The sequence below is a fragment of the Aspergillus pseudonomiae genome (genome assembly GCF_009193645.1).
Source record: "Aspergillus pseudonomiae strain CBS 119388 unplaced genomic scaffold BDV37scaffold_4, whole genome shotgun sequence".
NCBI lineage: Eukaryota > Fungi > Ascomycota > Eurotiomycetes > Eurotiales > Aspergillaceae > Aspergillus > Aspergillus pseudonomiae.
This window is the reverse complement of record NW_022475996.1, coordinates 1-16217: the sequence shown is the minus strand read 5'-3', so window position 1 is coordinate 16217 and position 16217 is coordinate 1. Positions and strand designations below refer to the sequence as shown.

The 16217-nt window shown below is 46.4% G+C and overlaps 4 protein-coding genes and 1 non-coding gene across 5 annotated transcripts; 4 read left to right on the top strand and 1 right to left on the bottom strand.

The window, feature by feature from the left end:
- Window positions 1–749: 749 nt before the first annotated feature.
- Window positions 750–2263, top strand: ayg1 (heptaketide hydrolyase ayg1; the record flags this gene model as incomplete). Its single annotated transcript, XM_032086030.1, has 6 exons — window positions 750–842; window positions 901–975; window positions 1047–1789; window positions 1842–1974; window positions 2031–2104; window positions 2161–2263. 6 exons carry the CDS (start codon window positions 750–752, stop codon window positions 2261–2263), a joined length of 1221 nt encoding a protein of 406 aa, XP_031946161.1.
- A 3645-nt stretch (window positions 2264–5908) lies between these two features.
- Window positions 5909–6343, top strand: BDV37DRAFT_278360 (uncharacterized protein; the record flags this gene model as incomplete). Its single annotated transcript, XM_032086029.1, has 1 exon — window positions 5909–6343. The coding sequence occupies one exon, from the start codon at window positions 5909–5911 to the stop codon at window positions 6341–6343; it is 435 nt and encodes a 144-aa protein (XP_031946160.1).
- A 529-nt stretch (window positions 6344–6872) lies between these two features.
- BDV37DRAFT_t23 lies at window positions 6873–6956 on the top strand. Its single transcript has one exon. It is a non-coding gene; the product is annotated as a tRNA-Lys (tRNA).
- Window positions 6957–8184: 1228 nt separating this feature from the next.
- Window positions 8185–9215, bottom strand: BDV37DRAFT_237450 (uncharacterized protein). The gene is made up of 2 exons (XM_032080725.1): window positions 8577–9215; window positions 8185–8476 (listed from the first exon to the last, which is right to left on the bottom strand). The coding sequence occupies exons 1-2, from the start codon at window positions 9054–9056 to the stop codon at window positions 8399–8401; spliced, it is 558 nt and encodes a 185-aa protein (XP_031946159.1). The 5' UTR covers window positions 9057–9215; the 3' UTR covers window positions 8185–8398.
- A 5459-nt stretch (window positions 9216–14674) lies between these two features.
- Window positions 14675–15673, top strand: BDV37DRAFT_237447 (uncharacterized protein). The gene has a single exon (XM_032080724.1). The coding sequence runs from the start codon at window positions 14709–14711 to the stop codon at window positions 15561–15563; it is 855 nt and encodes a 284-aa protein (XP_031946158.1). The 5' UTR covers window positions 14675–14708; the 3' UTR covers window positions 15564–15673.
- The last annotated feature ends 544 nt before the right edge of the window (window positions 15674–16217 follow it).

Genomic DNA, 16217 nt, shown 5'->3' with positions numbered 1-16217 from the left:
TCGAAGCTGCAGCGAAGCAACGGTAGGGTTGTTCAATCCTAGGTATTAATCTTTCTTTATTCTATTCTCAGTCGTTTTACCTTTGAATTTACCCCGGTGGTTTATGGTAAGCCATGCACCGTAATATTAAATATGATCTGGTAGGGCTTTTTGGTTCATAGGACTTCCATCATTGGCCTGAGACAATCGACGTGTTTTGGGAGCTATGGTAGGCCTGAGGTGCTTGCTACAGCAAGTTAAGAAATGTCCCTACTTCACTTGGTTTCCTGGCCTTTATAATATGATGCATCCTTATAGAGTTGGTGGGCATATTGCATACCATGTCCTATATGTCTCTGAAAGGGGGGAATTGAACTGTTCTACAATATATATCCATATCGTCTATGGGTCACCGGATATCTACTCCGGAGTACGCGCGAAATATGGCAGCGATGTAACTCCATCGCCGTTTGCAGTAATGTCGGCTTAGGGCTGTTCCTGGAACGTTACAACCACTGCACGTGACCTTGATACATTCAGCAAAACTTGGCCAATGTCCAATGAACCAGGGGGGTTGCATGATTTTAAAATATAATTCCCGTGGTGGAAGGTTACTTAGGTGGGAAATCTTCTGATTTTTCTGTTATATGGTGCGAAAGGGTAGCAACAAAAGATTTTCTCATTTAATATGCTGCCAGCTCTAGCCGTCCTTCCACGACCACAGGCCTAAACACACCGTCGGATATCTCTCACTTTTTTCAAATACAAAAATGCCGAACTGGATCCTTGGGGATAAATTCGATACTGTCTATCCACATAAGGGCTCTGTCAAGACCCTGTGGGAAACGCGTTGGAAGTTTGCCGTGAGTCATTCGCTCATCGCGCCGCGATCGACTGAAATTGACTAACAGTACATTAAAGTGCCAAAAAGGAGTTTATCCTTTTCATGATGGATCTTATGAGGACTTCGAACCAATATTCCAGAAACTTATCTCAGTTTGTCATCAAAGGCCGGCAACCCCTTTGTCGAATTGTGTGGCCACTGACCAAAGATTTCTCAACAATAGGAAAACATCAATGATGCTAGCACGGATGAGTATACGTCTACATTTTTTTCTACTGCGTCGGACTTAGAATCTCAAGCCTCGCAGGCCCTTGACTCTGGCGAAACCGACCTCGCAATCGACCTGTTCCGACGTGCCGCGGTGGTCTACCGTATCTCGCGCTTCCCCTATGTCGACATAACTCAGCCGAACTCCATTAAGCGGACCGCATTCGAGCGCCAGAAACAGGTATACCTCAAGGCCGCGTCTCGATGGGATCCACCGATCAAGGAGGTGATCATCCCACACAGAAGCCGCGGCGGAAATGATGGCCAAGCAATCCCGATATACACGCGCGTACCGAGCAATGCTCGCCCCGATAGCCCCGTCCCGGTGGTCCTTATTATGACCGGACTAGACGGATACCGACCAGATAACAGCCAGCGGAGTCACGAGATTATTGGTCGTGGATGGGCTGTCGTCATCGCTGAGATCCCAGGTACAGCGGATTCCCCTGCCGATCCTGCAGACCCATCCTCTCCCGATCGGCTCTGGGATAGCGTGTTCGCATATATGGCAACGCAGCCGATGCTCGACATGAGTCAGGTTGTGCTCTGGGGTCTCAGTGCGGGAGGTTTCTATGCCATCCGAGCTGCCCATACACACGCAACCCGACTCCGTGGGGCTATTGCGCATGGCGCGGGATGCCATTATTTTCTGGATGAGGAGTGGCTCAGGCGCGTTGATGACCATGAGTATCCTTTCTCGTGGGTCGTTCCTTTCCTTTCTAAGTGAGTTCAAGGAGCTAATCCTATACAGAATCATGCCGGGATGGACAAAGAAATACGGCTACGACGATACCAATGTCTTTGTGCGAGAGGCACGAAAGAAGTTCTCTCTGGTGGACACCGGGATTGTCGATCGTCCTAGTTGCCGGTTGCTGTTGTTAAATGTATTCATCTGCTCTCCTTGTATGAATTGAATGTGGCGTATCTGACGAACATGTAGGGTGTCGACGACGGTCTCACGCCAATTGAAGACTCTTTGCTTCTTTTCAACCATGGCAGTGCTAAGGAGGGAAGGTACGGCAGGATATGAATGACAATCTTGGTTGAAGTCGCCGCTAATCAGTACACAGGTTCTTTCAAGGTTTACCGCATATGGGGTACCCCGACAGCTTGCCTGTCGCTTACAAATGGCTGGAAGATCTTCTGCCTTGTGAGCCGAAGCAGAAAAACTAAAGATTAGCTATGCGTATTATTGTGCTGTGGAAATGGTATTAAAAGCGACCAGAAGGTTAAAAGGCATGCTTGCCGGGGGCACAGTTATTGGTACTGTTGAAATGCACCATACTTAAATAGCTGCAATTCACATTAATCTACGTATGCCAACATTCATGCTCTGTTCGTCCAGGTCATTGATTTCTGAAGAATCTACGTTAACTTGTCCACCCTAGTTGACTCACCTCACTACTCTGACAGCCTTAATCAGTAAATTCCATCTGTGATATTGGACATATGGTATGTTTGTTTAAATTGCTCACAAAGGTCTTTGAGGCACATAAAAGAGGGCCGATTATATCTGTACTAGACAAAGGCGACTAGACTGATAAAGACTGTTGCACATGGTCGGTGTATGCAGTCATTCTCTAGGTCGGCATGACATAAACATATGATGATTACCTTTCCTCCCCGCTACCGAGACCTTAGTCTAAATGGTTTATTGAGCTACTGACTCTTAGCTGAGGGCTGCTATAGTTTCTGGTGATACATAGAATGTACATGAGCACTAGACGATCGCTGAGAACATGATCAGTAGAGAAAGCTTTCTGAAGGTGAGATCCTCCTTCTTGTTCACATCAAACAGTTCCATCATTTAGTCTCATAGCCCTACATTGTCAACCTAATAAATCAAAACAAGCTACAGATGCGTAACTACGTGGCAGTCTTACATAGAAGGCTTAGTAGCAGGGTCAAATAATCTCCATATCACAGTGACGCAGCAGAAACGAGGGAAAAACCAACAACTTAAAACTGGCCTCATTCTACACCAGCATTTCATCTTAATGGAGGTTTCTGCCTTCTTCGGACGGGGTTGTTGTGCTTTTAGAGGTGAAATTCACACTAAGTTTAAACTCTAAACTGAGATACCATATCGCTGCAAATTCGAATATACTATCTATAAATATAATTAAAGATTAAATAGATTTTCTTAGACTTTATATCTAAGTATTAGTACGTGTATATATAGTAACATTGATAACATAGAATCTTGACTTCTAAAATATTTCTCAATTACTAGTACCACATGATAGTACCGCTATAAACTAGGAAATCTATATTTCTGACCCAGACGGAGAAGTAAATATAATTCTGCAATGCACGGACAGTCACTTTGCACCTTGGAATAATTATGAAGAGCCTCCTGCTAAAGAGCCTTCTGCTAAAGAGCCTCCTACTGAAGCGCCCAGTATATTTAAAAAGCAACTTGAGAAGGTATATCAAGTATTATCCTTCATAACAAATTGGAAAATGGTGGCAATGAACAAAACAAGCTTACCATACCTAAATCTTAAACTAGGGAACAAGTGAAAACACAGGTTTTTCGTATCTAAGTATTGGCAAAACACTTAATACTAGTCTCACCTGTTTAAGAAAGCACTTACTGAGGACTAGAAAGAAGGTTTTTATCAATGTAAAACTAGGGTAGTCGAGATCACTACAAACGGCTGGGATCTTGCGGCTTTCTTAATTTTAATATATATTTTTTACTCTTTGTCCCAGAATCTATCTCAAGAAATTAGTCTAGAACTGCTTACTAAAGTTACTATATTAATAAACTACTACCAGTACTAAATTTTAGTGTAATCTTTTGTAGATAGATAGATCGAAAGCTTGAGAGTTAATCTTTTCACGATATATTTTCGCGATTCGATACTCTGGGTATAGATATTATAGATCTTTAGATAGTCTTGTAATTTTGAAGAATATATATTAATGTCACAGAATTGATAACGATCATGCAAGGTGACTGTACAGTATACCCTGCCCCAGGTGCATGGACATCTCGGAGGCCGGACGGCGCCTTCGGTGTCTATATCAGTCACCTTTTCAATAACGAACAGTGGTCCCCCTCTGAGAATTCAGTACTCTATACAAAGAACTTTAGGGATCCTCAGCTATAAATTAACAACGGAAGTAGTAGAGGGAAAAATCAAGAATCAGTCTCTGTCGATAGACTATTTACTGTTGTTTTGCCTACGTATCCTTACCTAGTCGACAGGTCTTCTACCCTGACTAGTAGATAATCTTGACAATTAATTGCTATTTTATAAAGTAGTACTCGTATAAAGTTTATAAATTTAAATCTGGGAGAATATAATAATAATTACCTAGATAATATAAATATATGTAGATATAATACAATTACTTTTATATTTATCTCACTAAGCTACGTGATACTTTCCTAGATGGAAGTCGTGGGTGTACCTTTAAATATAGTTCTCTTATATTTGGAGCTATTATAAAGTAAATTTATGTAAATAGCTTACTCTCTCCATAACTTTAGATACCTTCTATAGGTTTGAGTTATAATAGACTGGTAAAGGCCGTATGTGCTATGAAATTGTTAAAGTGACGAAACCATTACTGTGCCTGTGAATCTTTGTCTTTTTCCTTGCTAATAATTATACTGGAAATTGCAGTCAAAGGATTGGATTCATCTTTTTTCCCTGCGATTCCTTCCTGAATAATGCAAAAGTCACATTGATTGAGCTGGATCTTCAATGAACGGAAAACTAGGGGAAATCAATTTCCATTTCTGCTAGAGATATATTCCCTAACAACCAAGTGAATCCTAGGCACATATGGCGCTATCCCAGTGATTCATATAGTATATAACAATATGCCAGTACGCGCTTTGATCATCTCTACACGGATAGTTGGAGTATATATAACAAAGTAGGATTTAGAACCATTGTCCTGGTCCACAGATACTGTTAATAACTCCACATAAATTAAACAGCCAGGGATTCCGCAATATTTATATTCTAGTGTAGTTGCTTGTGAGGTATAAATAATGAAATTTTAAAATAGAAGAGCCTCGCCTGACGCCTGTTTTCAAGCCAAGGAACAGAGTAATTGTGGTTGTTTTCACTACTAGGCACTCGCATAAGCATAATCTATATTTAGTACTGGGCATCGTTGAAGTGGTATCATCCACGGGTATCCTGCTGTTTCATAAAGTCCGCTATGCGGGCTTTGATCCCTGGCATCGTCGGCTTTGCTCTCACCGACTACTGCAGCTCCAAGATAGGGACATACCTTAGTCAAGGTATTTGTGTAATGAAGCAAAAGTATAAAAGTATCTCCAGATTACAGTAGGCAGGTCATAGACGTTTCCCGCATATATCAACCATGGGTCGATAGACGCACATTGATGTAACTCCGAGACCCATACTGAAGCTACCCGAAAACAGCCCATTCTCTCATAGACGAGACGCTGAGGTATTGTCCACAGCAGATCTCCAATCATCCCCCCTCAATATAATATGCTATAATAGGTAGGAGAAGGAGAACTAGCCAATGCCATATCAACGTCTGCTCGTACAATTACACCCATGTGACGCGCTCACTTCCGCAAACATATTTCGAATATTACGTGATGTCAAGAAAGCATCATAACAGCCACTGGTCTGGCCATTGATGAGGTCAGAACTTCAGAGAAACATAAGAATACCCGCTGACAAAAAGTGTATAAGTGTAGTCTTCATTCCTAGACTTCTTGTTTGAATCTCATTGAACAAGACATCTGTTCTCGTGATATCTCTATTGTCTATCAATCCACAGAATCGACCACTCTAGGCCATACACCTGATCTCCGCCTCAATGGCTGACAACAAAGTCTACTGGAACCACTATGCACCATTTTACGCTCATTGGACATATCAACGCAGCTCAGATGGTGTCACGGGAAAATGGTTTCGGTTTCTCGTGACAGCTGCCTCACGCGAGGATGCAAAGACCTTCTTCAGGGGCGTGGAAAGATATTCGAAAACAAAGGATGCGAACATTGTTTCTGTCAAGGCAGTTAATTTGGCTTGGTGGACCTACGACATCAGCGGTGGCAGCGGCTGGAATATTATGTCCCTTGTCCAAAACATTGATCAGATGAATGCATCTGCCTATGGAGATATCGATGAATTGCGCGACAGCCGGGGCAAGATCCTTGTCTCTATTCTAAATGATGCGGATGGTGGTAGCAGGTCCTGGCCGATACTGCCTACCCAAGATGTCTCTCTCAGTGACTATCAACATGGTTGAGACCTATTTCCACGACTGATCTTTTTGACTTTATGCTGTGCTTTCGTGGAATGCTGTTCAGGCCCCAGTTGCCTTGATACTGGGTCTTGTTGTGGAAGCTCCTGCTGTTGAATTATCCGATGAGATGTTGTGAAACTGATTTTTGTACAAGCTGCTGTGAGCCTGCAGTGATACTGTTTGATGATGTCAGAATGCACAAGAAAGGTCATAAACCGTTTTGTTTATCAAAATAATTATCTCGGCGTGATATATATATCCGACTCAAGGCACTGGACTATCAATTAGAAGCACCAGGAAGCTAGCTTGGGATTCAATACAGTGAGAGATGGCGAGTCACACTGATGGTGTTGGGTACCATGTTTCCATCTGGGCCCGCACCCGCTTTGGTTGTTCTCCAGATGCCACTTTTGACGCAGACCTCCGTGGTAGGCGACTGTAATCTCAGATTCTCCGCTATGCCGTAGAGAAAGGGTGGCCGTATTTAGTAGGTACCTGGTATATCACATTTTCTTCAATTTGCACATCGCAAGCCGGGCTAGCTCAATCGGTAGAGCGTGAGACTCTTAGTCGTCACGGTATCTCAAGGTTGCGGGTTCGACCCCCGCGTTCGGCTTCCCTTTTTGCTCCAGCACATGTTGTTGCGGCGTCTTTGTTTTTTTTGCAGTACAGATCTGATATGAATGAGGGTTTTCCAAATAGGAAGAATATGGCTGAGACCCTGATTGTATGGCAACTGTGGGGTGAAATACCAATCCAATACTTGTAGTTCGTACTCTATGCGGGTAGACGGTGCCTTGACGAAAATACTGCACAGATGGCTAGTTCATACCTTCCGACCGAGATTTTCTTAATGATACAATATATTAAGAATCTTTACGGTTTCTAGAGAATTCAATTAGAAGATCTATTTATTTCACTTTATGGTAGTGTACTCTAGCACTTCGTGGAAATTGATTCTATCTGTGATTCTGGTTTTCTGGTTTGCTATATACCTATATATATATCTTCATAGATGCGGTACGCTAGTTTATGTCCATCATTACTGGTGCATCTCGGGGTAAGACAGGACACGCACATGTAGAGAAGCGCAGAAGGCGAGTTACGAGACCCGCAACTCATATCCTCTCCAGAAAGTAACGCCAACATCGGCGTAGTGATGGCCACCGCCGAACTTGGATGTGCTAGGTCTATTCCTAGGGACGGATGTAAGAGCAAAGAAGACAACTGAGGAGTTGGCGAAATAGGTAACTCTTTATAGTTAGAAGTTATTCCACTTCGTTCAATTCAACTCATGAATATTATCAATTCTTGTTGTCCCTGTTCGAATCGCTTGACTTTTATAAGCTTTTTGTAAGGCGTTCTCTAAATATACATTCAAGGGCAGGACGCCCCGAACCCCGAGCCCCGCTAAATGCAATCTGGATGTCTTTCTCTTCAAGCTCATTTATCACACACACAAAAAGATACAAAAAATAGAAAACATACAACAGGAGGGATTCGCTGGTGGTCACCCACCCAACTACTAACCTCCCGGCGTGTGGCTTAAGTACGGCTGAGCGGACGGGAAGCCCTGTTCTCCACACCCTATGGTCGTATGTGCTGAATTAGTCCTTTGTACTGCATTTTGTCACAAACAGGACTGAGACGGCTAATGTAGAAAGGTAAAGTGATCCTAGGGCTCAGGAATATCTGCCTTACATCCTGCATGGATGTGAGGATTTGAACATTCCAGAACTCGTCCACCAATGACATTGTATTACATCTTAACCAGGTGAACAGACTCTAGTGTTATGCACGGTAAGCTTATGACTAGACCTTTTTAAATCAACTCCTATTCTTATGGGGGAGACATGCTGACGTCTTCACCATCAAAATCCTCCAAAAGCCCAATTCGTTCACCCTGTTCACTACGCCGTCCCATAAACCTTTCCCAGAGATTCATCCACTTGCGAGACGTGCAATATCCAATGCCTGTGAACAGTGCCAGCGGCTTATGCCACGTCTTGAGCGTGAAAATTCCGCGTTCCTCTGTCAGAAATGGTGCTCGATGAGCCATCAGCTCTCGAGCTGTTGCACGATGGCGAGGGCTGTTGCGTCTACTTGCTCCCCGATACAATGCATTTCGAACATGAACTAACGTGCAGCCTCCTTGTAAGTCTTCGGCCAGTCTCCACAAGCGCCCCAACCACCAGTAGTCTGGAACAAGAACGGGGAAGACAATGGAAATGCATACGAGCAGGATGAATATATAAATAGCGGCATCTACGAGAAAGCTGTTATAGATGACCGCACTGGCTAACTCGTCATCAGTAACGTGAGCTACAAGTACCTTGGCTGTGGTTGCAAAGATACCAAGACTCGTCAAGATGAATATTGGCTCGCCTGCATTTGAGGGTGTACCGTCGTCGTCGTCGCCGTAGCACCACGCCAGACAAAACAAAGTCAGGAGTAATGCCCACCCGCCTGTAATAACACGGTCCACGCAGTAGATGGCGAGTACCATGACCTTGTCATCGTGGCCTTTCCAGTCCTCCTTCAGCGTATCCCAGCCCCAGCTGGAGATCTTAGACATCCACGGGTCAAATGTGTAATGGGCTAGGACCAGGAAGATGAGTACGACAACAGGGGTCACAAAGCTTTGAAGAATACCAACAACGATCTGGTATTCAAGCAAGAATTCCAGACCACGTGTGCCCTTATATGCTTTGAGCATAGCAACTATTTTTGCATCACGCTCCTTGAGGACTAGGCCACTATCGGTGCAAAAAGACTCAGTTACTGCGTTGGTCCACGCAACAACATCTATAGCGGTGATATTCAACTTCCATACTTTCCAGGCAGGTGCACGGTAATTCGGATCGAGGCCTAAATCTAGAAGTGTTTGAAGCGCCGGAACATCCCGGCGCCAGGCCGCTTCCAAGATATAAGCCCCGTCTGATCTCGACGGTTTAATCCGGCACCCTTGTGCCTTGGCCGCCTGGCTGATGCTCTGCCATAGACGTATATCCTGGGAGTGGAGCCAATATTCGTGATGGCGCCAGGAGAGCTTTCCATCTTCCCGATCCCAGTGGAGATGATGACCTGCATTGGGCCCAGACCCAAAAATCGCGGTTACGTCACGCATATTTATGATATGATCTAAACGTAATGTTGCCGCTTGTCTCAATAGCGTTTCGACCTCGCCGTTGATGTTATGTGTTGAGCCCACTAGCCTTGACAACACTGTGGCCTTGTATGGCTCGCCTACGTTTTGCTCTCGCCTCATGTGACAGATCCCCTGCGGGCTGGCGCCATGCTTTAGAAGGAACAGGGAGAGGTCATACCATCGCAATGATGCCGCTTGATAGAGTGCACACGTTTGGCCACATGAGTCGTCTAAGGAAAGACACATGTCCTCAAACCAGCTGTTTGTCGTCCAGCCCGCCGGCTGCGTTAGTCCAAGACGTGTCATATCATTAGTCAATATCTCACTAGTTGTCAATCCCAGTTAGACTCTGGCTTAAGCGCAAACACTGCCATTCATAAAGAAGGGGTCGCTTCACTTACGCCAGAAATATGTCTCGGTATCTCGAGCGAGCAATTGTAGCCATATATAATAGGGTATAATTCAGTCTCCCGTCGAACTCGACGTAGCCGTTGCTCCAACGGGGTTTATTCCGGCGGATCGTGTGGCGCGAAACATTTTCAGGGAAGAAAGGGCGTAAATCTTCATAGTTCATCACGGCGTCATAGCATCCAGTCCTCACGTAACATAGAGATACTGACCCCAAAGACATGGTCACACTAGCAGGCCCGGTAATAAGGTCGTGGAATATGCCGCGCTGGCCGCAGAGTATGGAAAGTAAGACAGCATCAACTAAGCCCAGCCATTTGCGATAATTGTTTGGAAGAGGACGTATTGCTTCCCCTTCGTGAAGGGCAATCGCGAAAGCCGCATCCTCAGGTGAGCGTTTAGTAGAGCTTTGTTCAAGTGGTGCAAAAAAAAAACCGAATGGCCCACTCTTTGGCGGGACATCAATACAGTTGGCATTATCTTGCATATCGGCTTCATCATCCGAATCCACGTCATGCAAACTGCGAAACTCACCGGACCGTCCATCACTGGACCGTCCATATATCCATTGCTCCCTTTCCAAGTAGGCACGTTTAGGATCGCGTTTGCGTTCTTCAAGGACTCGTGCTCGAGCCGGGTCAGACTCATCGGGGCCGTAGGCATGTTGTTCAATCGTTGGCACAAACTTGTTGTTATAACGACGAGGAAAGTCGAGCCATCTCCTTCTCTCTTCAGAAAGAACAACGCGTTTGTGATTTACCCGCATAATCCTGCTGTGAATCTCCTTTCGGCACTTTGTAACCGGGAATGTGGTCTCATATTTCGGAAAGTGGGTATGGAGACAGCGCAAGGCATCTCTATTTCCCTCTTTGATTGCGAAAAACGTTGGGTTGCGAGCGCCCAAACAGGGAGTTTCTAGTATTTTCGGATCAAGGTCTCGTAGAAAAAGCAACGAGCGCTCAAGAGCATTATGCTGTCTGGAAGAATGGTTGATATATCTCCAAAATCTATTCGGCATGTCAATTCCGGATAACGGACAACTGGACGCGCTACCGAGAAGCCAGAGCTCGACCAACGAGTAACGAGCTCCATTTGTCCAGAACCGTGCACCTTGGAGCTCCTGTATCAGCTTAGATGAAGATAGGTACTCCCTGAGTACCTCCAAGATCTCAGTATAACATAATCGAATCGCCCAGGCAACCATGAAGCGCAACGCGAATGCTGTAAGGCGGCTGTGTGACTGGCTCTCCAAGCCCCGGCGAGTTTCCTCGACATCAAACAAAGCTCTCAAAGCATGGGGATAATTTAGCATAGCAGCTCGCAGCTTAGGACAGCCCTTGACAATAGGCCTTGTCTCAAAATAAGTATTACCAGTATATTTTTCGGCCTCGGCATCCATCTGTGCACCAGCCATTACCAGCAAATTAGCAGCAGAATTGACATTTTCAGCATTCAGGCTTCCGAGAAAGTGGAGACCATTCTCCCCGGCGTTATTTGTAATTCCACCATCCGCATTGAGATTGAGCAGTGCCGCAAGCATGCCATAATGTCCAGCTCGCATAGCGCATAATAACGGCGTGTCACCCTGGTCATTCCGGGAATCCAGCACGTTCTGCGGTAAATCAACCGGCCTAAATCTCTGTAATATTTCAAGCTGTCCCGATGAAGCTATCCAATGGAGAAAGGTATCTCCCTCGCTGCTGACAATATCCCCAGGGTTGGACGAAAACGATCCCAATGTGGTGAAGCCCGGCAGCAGATTTCCCCAGAATGTGGTTCGATAGGACCTAAGAGCGTCTTCATACATCACTCTATCCAAATCCCTCAAAGAAGCTAAGGCGTCTCTCGAGCCCTTCCTGGCTGCATCATACAACCAATCCTGCACAGGGTAATGGTCTGGGATGGCCACCTGCATTCCCTGCGCAACACGGGCCACAATACATCGCGCCCACTTGTCTCCAAGCTCGGCAGCTCGAATAAGATATGTGACTGACTGCTCCGAATCAGGAACTCTATTAAGGCATGTCTCTTTGACCAAATCGCATGCATAACAGATGGCTAGTTCGGTGCATGCAGCAGCTCTTCGAGTGTCTGTTTTTGACTCAGCTACCAGCTTCAGAGAGTCGACAATATGATCCATCACAACCATACTGACGAAGCGTAGATCATGATATGGGATGGATAGTCTTGGTGAAGCCGCGGGGTCGTCTAACTTATACAAGCCGGATTGATGCTTGTAAGTACGCCTGGACAGAAGCTGCAGAACCCTAGTCAAGTCTCTCTTTGCTGGATCCAACTGAAGGGTACAATCTAAAATGGTCTTGATCATCGGGAATTCTCCCAAGTGTAGGTCCGGGTGGCTTCGGTCTGTCTCCAACAGACAGTTATATATGCGATCCCTCATGGTATCGTCTTCTTTGAAACAATGGAACGTGGCCGCTGGTATTCTCTCCCCGGTCTCTAATGCTGTAGCCGGCTCACAACCCAGAATCAGACCACTAAAGATAAGTCCGAAGGAATATATGTCGGTTTTTCGGAGCGAAGCAGTTGCTGCACAGGTTTGCCACTCGGGGGCAGCGTACATATATGTACCGCCGACAAGGGTACGTACTTCCCCGTTGTCGATGCACGAGTGGCTGAAATCGGAAATTTTAGCATGATACGTTGGATTGGAGAATATAAGCACGTTCTGAGGCTTCAGATCACCATGAATGATACCACATTGGTGTAGTGCGGATAGGCCTGCGCCGATATCAAGTGCGATGCTTTTCTTAGTCGCGAAAGGGAGAGAGGAATTGCTATAGGAATCGTTAACGAGTCACCATCAGCTGTTTTCATCACATCGTCATAGGAGACTATTACGCTTTTTGGAACTCGCGGAGGTCCATATCTGCTTTCTCAACCAAAATCAGGGGCTCTGGATAGTTCTAGACAATTATAATCGTCAGACTAGGGGTTACCGTTTCTGCCAAGGTCAACAACGTACAGTGTGGAAGTAGTCCCAGTTTATCCCCAGTATCCGAATAATATTCGGATGCTGTCGAAGTGGTGGATGGCTTAGAATGCGTATCTCCGAGATGAAACTTCTCGCCAGAGAGATATTGCACGGCCGGCCGTTGGCAAAGAATATCCTCGAGTCAGCCCGCTTAATGACCACCACTCGCCGTTCGCGATTAATCTGGGTCGATATATTGGCACTGGGGCGCACCATAGCGGCGTTGACCGTCAATACCTGGGAGACAGCTCCACGACCGAGTGGGTGGCCCCGGTGTGCGCGGCCTTGCATTTCCAGTACATCAGGATTGGAATATAGATCGGCAACGGCAGTGACTAAGGCCAGGAAATCGCATGTTTCTTCATCATGCACGTGGGTGTTTGTCGGACTTGGTAGGAGACGCGCAGTGTTTCTTTGCGCGAATGAAATTGTTCCTTCTAACGAAATTACACCAGAAGTCATGTTGTCGAATCCTAATGAAGTTTCAAAAGTGCGTGAAGAGTCCCAAATCTCAAGTTGAGGAATTGAACAGCCCGGGGCGAAGTCGCTGCACGACATATAAACGAACCCCCTGCTAGCGTTCAAACTAGGCAATTTTAGTGTCTCGCAGCGCTCGGCTACATGGCCGGGTCTCATCGCTTAGCCGATCACTTCGATTAGTGCACAGGGCGCTTCCTTAGAAAGTAAGCTAATGTCGGTGCTGCGCCACTGGCCCCAGCAACTTACCCTTGGTCTCTGCCTGGGTCGAGGTTCCAGCAGTGCCCAACCATCTCTTCACAGTCCTCCTAACCTTTGAGATATACAGAGTACCTATGTCTGGACCCGACGTAATAGGGGTTATATCTGCCGTTTTTGCCCTCCCCGGTGTAGTCAAGAGTTGCATAGACTTACTTGATCTGGTTTCTTCTGCACGCAGCGCTGAAAGCCATATTGAGGATCTCCTTGTTCATCTGCAATGGCAACGAATTCAATTTTACTGTTGGGTGCAGCAGTCTGGTTTCGCGAATCTCATCATACGCTACGAAGCCCGCCCAGACTGTACAATGTCGGATTTGCTGCAGCTACTTCCGCAGGAGTTAAGATTCGAATTTGTCCTGTCGCATATCGCTAGATCAATCGCAAATATGAGCCAACGACTGCGGACTAGCCAAGCCATGCTTGAGCGATATGCAACTTCTTGCCCGAGCGGCAGTTGGATCGACAAACTACGCCGAGCACTTAATCCAAGCCAGCAAGCCCTCACACAGACAGTCGCGACTACCAGGGAGCCGCCTAAGCTCGACTTCTTGACACGGCTGCGCTGGGTAGCTAGTGATGAAAAGAAGTTAACCCAGTTAGTGGGCGAGCTTCGATCCTACAACGCGGAACTCAAGGACATCCTGCCCACCTTGCTGCGACGGCCTCTAGAGAGGCAGATTGGCATAGTTCTGGTAGCGTCACGCAGCCTGACAACTCGCATTGCCGGTGTTCAGGAGGGGTTCCAGGAGTTAGAACTGTACAAGAATTTCCGTCAGCACCAAGGCATGGCACGGCTCTTAGAACAAGGACGTGAGATTGAGGACTTCGACAGGGCCTCTCATGAAGCTGACGAAGATTCTACTGGATCCCGCTCAGAGCGCCGGACCTTTCGCGGCGTCTGCGCAGAGCCAGGGCTATATCGGGATGTTTCTGAATTTCGGCTCGTGGCTCGCGACTCCCTACAGCCGAAATCCCGGGAGTATACATTGGATGGCAATATCCCAGTGGTCATTGAGTGGCGATATTACTCATCTGGAACGTCTCCTGAAGACCTAGCTTATCTGGATCTGAGAGTACATATGCTGGCGATGCAACTTAAGCAGTCATCGGCTCTGGAAGGAGTCAATGTCCTTCCTTGCCGGGGCCATTTCCTCGACAAGGCTAACCACCGGTACGGGCTTGTTTTCCAATTCCCAGAGGGTACGCACACCTCGGCCCCCATCACACTCCAAGCGCGGTTGGTGGATGATTTGCAGGCGAAACCTCGCGTTTACCGGGACTACGAGGATCGTCTTCGAGCGGCACATACACTTATCATAACGATGTATCAGCTGCTTTGTGCAAACTGGCTGCACAAGAATTTAACTAGCGAAAATATTCTGATATTTGAAGACAGTCCTCACCCTTTCAACTTACCAGTCCCACATATCGGGGGCTTTGACTTTACCCGGCGCGATGCTGATCTTGAGATAACTGAATCATTCGCGTCTCATTACAAGACGGCTTACGCATCAATCGAGAAAAGGCTGTATTGGCATCCCGACAGAAATGCAAGGTTTGAGAAGGAGCTGAGAGGAAAGGATAGTTCTAGACCACCTCAGCCCACTGAGAAGTACCGTAGGCAATATGATGTTTACAGCCTAGGCGTCGTTTTATTGGAGATAGGGCTTTGGTGTCCACTGAAGCGCATATGGAAAGACTGCGGAGAAGACTTTGACAAATTCCTTTCGGAGCTGACAAACACATATACCCCGCAGCTAAGGGGACGAATGGGCAGGGTGTATGCGGATATCGTTCGGTGCTGCCTTGAATATGATTTTGGGGGTGATTTGGGGACACGTGTACCTGGGCTTGAAGAGGATGCAGTGGAGCGACGAAGATTTCTGGAACAGTTCAACACATTGGTTGTTTGCAGGATCGAACAGCTCGTGTAAGATACAGAGCAAGTCTTGCATGATATATCACTCTCCTGACAGGCATCAACACTTACATTGAGGCCACATAGAAACAATGGTGCGAGCCTTGCTCCGAGGAGGATATGAACCTTATAATGTACCCCGTTAGTTGATAGCCACTGCGCTGGCCATACAGATTTGTATGAAAGACCAATAATCCGAGTCGGGCACCAATGAGCTCAGCGGCCTATAGAGTATTTGCTAGTAACAAAACACGGGAAGCTTTAATCCGGCGATCTTCCGACGTCGACTGAAGCACGTGATTATGGTGGATCCACCTTTTCTAGCTAGTACTAGTACTTGGAAGGAACCGAAGACGATGAGCATTTTGTCCAGTATGAGCGGTTCACCATCTGCCCCTGCGTCGGAACTTTTTACTCCCTACTACTTCGTAATTGCGGGGGGGGGGGGGGTCCAGAAGTATTTACAACACTTGGCAGAACGCGTACCGCGTCCAAACAACAACATTCTCCCATATATTGGTGGATCTGCAATGCCCACTTTCAATCAAAGAGCCAACAAATCAGAGAAAAAAAAGACATACAACAGGAGGGATTCGCTGGTGGTCACCCACCCAACTACTAACCTCCCGGCGTGTGGCTTAAGTACGGCTGAGCGGACGGGAAGCCCTGT

What these genes read in the sequence shown, in the direction of transcription:
- BDV37DRAFT_237450 (XM_032080725.1), bottom strand. Translation starts at nt 9,056, where the DNA reads ATGCTCAAAGCATATAAGGGCACACGTGGTCTGGAATTCTTGCTTGAA. An exon ending in TTTATATATTCATCCTGCTC is followed by an intron (nt 8,477 to 8,576) that starts GTATGCATTTCC and finishes GCTGCACGTTAG; the next exon opens with TTCATGTTCGAAATGCATTG.
- BDV37DRAFT_237447 (XM_032080724.1), top strand. Translation starts at nt 14,709, where the DNA reads ATGCTGGCGATGCAACTTAAGCAGTCATCGGCTCTGGAAGGAGTCAAT.